Below are 6,550 nucleotides of genomic sequence, written 5' to 3'. Positions count from 1 at the left end.
AACTTGCCAGATCTCTCATAAGGAAATGAAATAAACGCTTGAGATAAAAATGAATCATTTTATGTTTTCAGCTGTTAAAAAGCCTAAATTGCTCTGATCTTACGAGGTTAAGCTGCCCTCTACATTCCCATGTAGATGAAAGTTATTACAGTTTTCTTTTGTTGGGGGGTAATAGGTCTGTTCCCTAATATTTGCTTTGAGTTTCTACTTGAGTAAACTGTTGTAGGCTTATATTTATTTTAATTTTATCATTAATACACACACGTAGTTGACGTAGTGTTTTTATACAGCAAATAAAAATTGACAGCAACTTCTTTGTGTCACTTGCAAATAAATCTAAGCAGAGATCAGATGTGGGGTAAGACCATGTTAGAAAAAATCCAAGGTATCAAAGGATAAATGCAGCTATGTTCTGTTCTGTAAGGGATCCTGCCTCATAAGTCTGCATAAACTGTCATAAAAGGCACGTCAAATCAAAAATAAAGGATATGCTAATAGGCTAGAACAGTTCAAAAGTCTTTATGTCCTTCAGATGTTTGCGTTTTTCTGCTCTACAGGCAGAAAAATCAAACATTAAATCATTATCTTCACTCAAGATCGTCCCTCTCGTCGCCCTCTCTGCTTTCACTACATGCCTTAGGATTTTTGTTTCACTCTTTCATTTCGTGTATTCGGTGAGTTACCGTGGTAACGGTAGTTTGCCAACAAACATTTTTGTGCTACATGTGATGTTACTGATGCTAAGACTAGAAGCTTAGCTCTCTTTAGCATTTAATAGTTATGCTCTGGGAAAGCCTGGTTTAAGTTACTGGTGATAAAAAATATCTTGATTTATTTTGTTATCAATTAAATAATAAATTAGTTTTGTTTAGAAAGAAAGTGACTTATATAAAATTAATGAAATAGGTTTATAAGCAGCCAAATGTCCTGAATTTTGTTTTGGTGTTAGAAAAATGTTGCTCAGGTTTTCATTGGTTGTTTTTATTGTCATTTTTCAAACTGTAGCTGAAACAACAAGGAGTTAAAGATGAAAATGACCCAGTTGTTTAAAACCAGTAACCACTGGGAAAGCAAATCTTCTCAATGCCAGAGAAAAAGTTAAAATTAGACAAGATTATTCAATGCAAAGTGTTCTGATGCTAGCTGCTTTCATTTTTTTAATTTTTTTTAATACCTGGTTAAGGTTTAATATTCATGCGTAGATCAAACAAAATGAACAATTTAGACATCATATCATGGGTTTGCAGCTGGTCCAATAGTTTTTTCAATCCAGCTCAGATAGTCTTGATGGCAGAGATCCATGAATGTTGCTGGTGTCCTGCATGGATAATATCCAACTAAAACATGGACACCATAAATCCTGCCGTTGTACTCAATTCCTCCACCAGAGTCGCCCTGTGAAAGACAAACATTACACTTAAAAAAACTGTGATCAAATTTAATCAAATGAAGTCGTGTCTTTAAAAATGTAAGTTTTTTTTTTTTTTTCTTTTATTATGTTGCAATGTCAACTTACCAAGCACAGATCCACTCCAGGAGTTTGGCCACAGAACAAATATTTGTAAATGTACTTGTTCTTGGGAAATTTTTGTTGTTGAGGACAGCTAACCTTATTAATATTCCCACACTGAAGATCTGGTGTAAAGCCAGGTCCTGGAAAAAAAGAGTAGCGTAATTATAAAAATTATTTCATTGTAAAATTATTACACACTCAGAATCACAATAGACTGTTTATAGCCTTATATAATGTCTATGAAATATAAAAAGAAAGGAAAAAACTCACTTCTGGTGGTAAAAATACTTCCAAAAGTCGAACCATGACCTGCAATCTGCACCACATCGTTTCTGAAATTGATCAGGTAAAAGTTTTAAAAAGGCTTAACACCAACAAGCAATCACAAAAACATGTCAGCATTATTCATCATGGTGGGAGATAGCATTTCCTGTAGAGGGTAAGCAGTAATTTTAACAATCTTATTATTATTTATAACAAGATTATTAGGGCCACTAAGGCATATTATAAAATGCCCTAGTAGCATTTTCTCAATCTACCCACTAACTCTCTCTATCTGTGCTGAAAATTTAGTTACCTGGCCCAATATATGTAGTCTGAAAGAAATCCAACAGTGCCTCATTTATAACATTAGAACACGTCAAATTTATTTATACGACCCTTTTCAGGACAGTCAAAGATGCTTCGTTTCTTACTCACATCTTAGGCTGGTCTGAGCAGTCAGGAAGCTGGATCGTTGTCACGCCGTGTGGAATCGTTGCCGTGTCAGGGAGCTTCAGCAGCATCAAGTCATGTTGCTTTTTAAAAAACCAGAATCCAACTTTATAAATTTTAAGTTGTTCAGGGGTATCCAGTGGTATGCGTATTGGTTCTGTGTTACCCAAGTGCCATCCTAAATATGCATCAACCTTCCTGCAATAAAGTTGGTAGTTAGTTTTTTTTTTACGCTTGACAAAACAAACAATAGTTTGAGGAAGGTTTGGTCATATTTCTACGTTACCAACAGTTGTAATAGTCGGTTTTACAAAGATCTATATCAAAATTCCTCAGTGGGGAAATATGCAGATGTTCTTACTGTCCACTTTTCCAGCAGTGAGCTGCAGTCAGGATCCAGCCGTTACGCAGTAGAGAGCCTCCACAAACACCTTGGCTCTTACTGTCTGTTGCCTCTAAGCGAACATGATACCGGCGCTCATCCTGCCTGCATGGTCGACCCCCGATGACTCTCTTTTGCAGATCGACCTTTGAGCTTGTCGTGACACCTAAAGGTCAAAGTTATCAAATGGTGAGGCTCAGTTTCGGGGTGAAAATTGATCAAATCAGAGCATGTTCTGGAATTATCTACTAACTTTCACAAACTTTCATATGAGATTCACTTTTGGATTTTGTGCCAGAGACCCGACAGACCTTCCTTTGCAAACCACGCCTTTGATTTTTATTGAAAAGCTCAGAACATTCACGTTAAAACTTAAACTCGACTTTATTGAAAGCAATTCTCATTCCACTTGTCTGAAAGTTAGATAATTTCTTCCCAAAATGTAATTATTATACACAATACACATCTTCCAGTTTCCATGGGTTACTTTAACCAATTATTAGTGTAAGAACAAAGCATTTAACAGGAAACCCCCCACAAAACATCAGTGTTTACCTGCAAACCAGGGATCCCAAATAAAGAATGATCAATTGCAACATGTGACACTCACCGAGCCACAGCAGAACCAGGAGAACCGTCATGGCAGCCATGGTTGTAACTTGGCGCCTAAAAACCGGTGACCCAGGGAACCTTTTATACTCTACAAATTTGTCCACCAACCAATCACATTTCAAAGACCTTTCAACAAAGATACGTTTGTTAGGCAACCATATTTCTGTTGCCTCATTGTGCAATGGTTAGTGACATTGCACAACATTGGCAAAGGAAACATTTTGGTTGTCATTCCAAACCAATTTTTAAAGAAATAAATGCAAACTTTACCTTCTAAATTTCTTGTGAAATGAAAAGAAATGAAGTTGACGCTGAAATGGATCTTGGAACACTTTATTTTTTTTTTTTGCCAAAGTTTAGATTAAAGTAAACTTTTTACTGGAGGAACCAAGGTTGTCCAATATGTACGCTACTGTGTGAATATACACAGGATTTTGTTACTGTCGAAGTTTTCTAACTTTAAAATTAATAAGAGTAACAGATATCTTTTTTTTATTTGGAAACTCAAAATTCAAAGCTAGTTGCTTGTGTTTTACTAAGTTTACGCTGCAACACGTGAAGAGAAAACTAAGGGCTTAGCAAGTTTTCTGAGGGAAACCCTGGTATTGTGTACTTTTCAATGACATATATTGTATAGTATATAGTGCATATAATATAAACTATTGTTTCTTTGCTCCCTTGTTTTCTTCTCTCTTTGTCCAGGTGTAGAAGCAGACTTCTTGGGTATTATTTATAATATCTAAAAAACAAATTGTCCCCTTTCTTTTCCATGTCAATGTCTATCCATCCATTTTCTAAAACCCTTGTCCCTATTGGGGTCAGGAGGGCTGCTTGTGCCTATCTCCAGCTAACATTCCAGGCGAGAGTCCTGGACTCCTGGACAGGTCGTCAGTCTGCCGCAGGTCAACACAGAGACAAATAGGACAAACAACCATGCACACACACACACACACACACACACACACACACACACACACACACACACACACACCTAGGGAGAATTTAGAGAGACCAATTAAGTAGTCAAACTTGTGGAAGAAAATCCTGAAGTTGGTACTCACCAATCAGCAACAGAACAAAAGGGAGCTTCAGATGAGCCATTTTCTGCTTCTTCGCTGTCATTTATCTCTGTCTTTGGGCTCATTTTAAACTCTTTTCACCCTGTCCTGGTGGTTTCATAGCCACCAATCACAAGGCTCACCCTCATCAACGAAGACAGGATTGGTTAAGGCAAATCATACTATTGTATTTAATTTGCATTGAGGTGTAACCAGTGGCGCAAAAAATGGAAATTCACACAAATGCAACACATAGGGGGCGCTGCACTAGAGGGGACAAACGATGTGGGGAATTTTTTTTTTCTAGTCAGCATTTGTTAGGAAAATTATCCTCCTGTTCATTTACTCATGAGTTTATTTTATAAGTTATCTTTTCATATTATTCTTTTCATATTATTCTTTTATATTATTACTCTCATATTATTCTTCTTTTTATATTTACTTAACTTCTCTTTCTTTTGTAGTATAGTATATCATTAACTTTGCTCAGGATGTTTGCTTGGAAGCTAAAAACGTTAAACATTCATGTGTTATTAGTTCCATATGTAACTGATTAGTTGTGGTCAGTCACATGCCCTTGTAAGGGCATGTCCATAGGAGGCTTCAGAATGTAAAGACGGTTGGTCAATTCTCTGTGTGACTGTGTGAAGAAGCCCAACCTCCTTTTTCTATACAATAAAGAGAAATGCAAAGAAAGAACTGGCAGAATTGAGTCCAGACAGTGTTTGACAGCGATTCGTCGCGTCTGTTCTCAATTCTCCTATTCTGCAGAAAAGAAATCAAAAGAAACCTAATCTCTGTCTCTGGCTGATTCTTTGCAGGTTATGACAAAATAAACCTATCATTTTTGGAGGCTCGTCCGGCATTCCCAACATACCCGCCGCTGACAGACGGAGGAAAGACGCGCTGAAAACTGCCGGCAGTCAGGTTCTTTAACCTGAAAGTCCCGGGGGGTAAATTCCTCGCTGGGCCAGTGTCTTAGGTCAACCTCTTTCAGCCAACGGCGGATTGACGGGACTCAGAACCGAGACAGAGCAGGAATCAGCCAAGTAAGTAAATAATGTGGTATCCGGGTGGTTTTCAGTCCCCCGTTTGATGTAAAATAAAGAAGGGAAAGTATAAAACACACACACGAAGGGAAAGAAACCTGTGAAACCTTTAAAAAAACAGTGGGAAAGCAAGTGGTGGGCCTTGTTGGGGATGTGTAGCAAGAATCCTCCACTCAAATCATTTATTGAGTTGAGTCGAAGCGAGGATTACCACGACAAGAATTTAACCACCACCCCACTTCCAATCCCCCGTTCTGTAGCGTCCACCCTAGGTGTTATAAAGAACGGGACGAAAACACTGTAAAAAATGGGTTCTTCACATGGGAAGGTGAAAAGTCTAAAAGGGGATGAAAAGTTTATGTGTGAGATGGAGCCAGGTAACTTAAAATACCTCGCCAAATGGAAAAAGAAGTATGGAATAAATGGTGTGTTGAAAGTGGAACAATGGAAGGGTGGTGTGTGTGTAATGATAGGAACATCTTGTTGTACTTATATTTCTGATGCTAATGAAACTCATATTGCTGAAGCCATGTCTGCTTTAAAGAATCTGCAACAAGCCATGTTACAGGATGCTGTTCCCTCACAAGGAGATTTCCTTTCATGGTTCATATCTGGACCATGGTGGCACCTGCTGTTAAAATTAATGATGCCTCTTCTTATTATTCTTTTCTTGTTTTGTATTTTTACTGCCTGCATAATCCCATGTCTAAAATCTCTGATAGCCAAAACTGTTGGACATGTTCTATATCAATATCAACTTGTTGCCTCTATCACTGAGGGGCACCCTGATGTCTAACGTTATGATGGATGCATTGAAAATGTGCCAGCAAGTGATGTATTCCTGATGTCTGTGTTAGACTTCATGCTTAATATGAAAAACAGGTGGGAAATGTTAGGAAAATTATCCTCCTGTTCATTTACTCATGAGTTTATTTTATAAGTTATCTTTTCATATTATTCTTTTCATATTATTCTTTTATATTATTACTCTCATATTATTCTTCTTTTTATATTTACTTAACTTCTCTTTCTTTTGTAGTATAGTATATCATTAACTTTGCTCAGGATGTTTGCTTGGAAGCTAAAAACGTTAAACATTCATGTGTTATTAGTTCCATATGTAACTGATTAGTTGTGGTCAGTCACATGCCCTTGTAAGGGCATGTCCATAGGAGGCTTCAGAATGTAAAGACGGTTGGTCAATTCTCTGTGTGACTGTGTG

The 6,550-nt window shown here is 37.4% G+C and overlaps 1 protein-coding gene across 1 annotated transcript; it reads right to left on the bottom strand.

The window, feature by feature from the left end:
• Positions 1-960: 960 nt before the first annotated feature.
• On the bottom strand, positions 961-4,427 carry LOC102227453 (trypsin-like). Its single transcript, XM_023334424.1, has 6 exons — positions 4,283-4,427; positions 2,589-2,775; positions 2,213-2,425; positions 1,784-1,845; positions 1,517-1,653; positions 961-1,395 (listed from the first exon to the last, which is right to left on the bottom strand). The coding sequence occupies exons 1-6, from the start codon at positions 4,341-4,343 to the stop codon at positions 1,234-1,236; spliced, it is 822 nt and encodes a 273-aa protein (XP_023190192.1). The 5' UTR covers positions 4,344-4,427; the 3' UTR covers positions 961-1,233.
• Between the last annotated feature and the right edge of the window lie 2,123 nt (positions 4,428-6,550).

The sequence above is a fragment of the Xiphophorus maculatus genome, chromosome 5, assembly GCF_002775205.1.
Source record: "Xiphophorus maculatus strain JP 163 A chromosome 5, X_maculatus-5.0-male, whole genome shotgun sequence".
Classification (NCBI taxonomy): Eukaryota; Metazoa; Chordata; class Actinopteri; order Cyprinodontiformes; family Poeciliidae; genus Xiphophorus; species Xiphophorus maculatus.
This window is presented reverse-complemented; position numbering and strand designations above follow the sequence as displayed.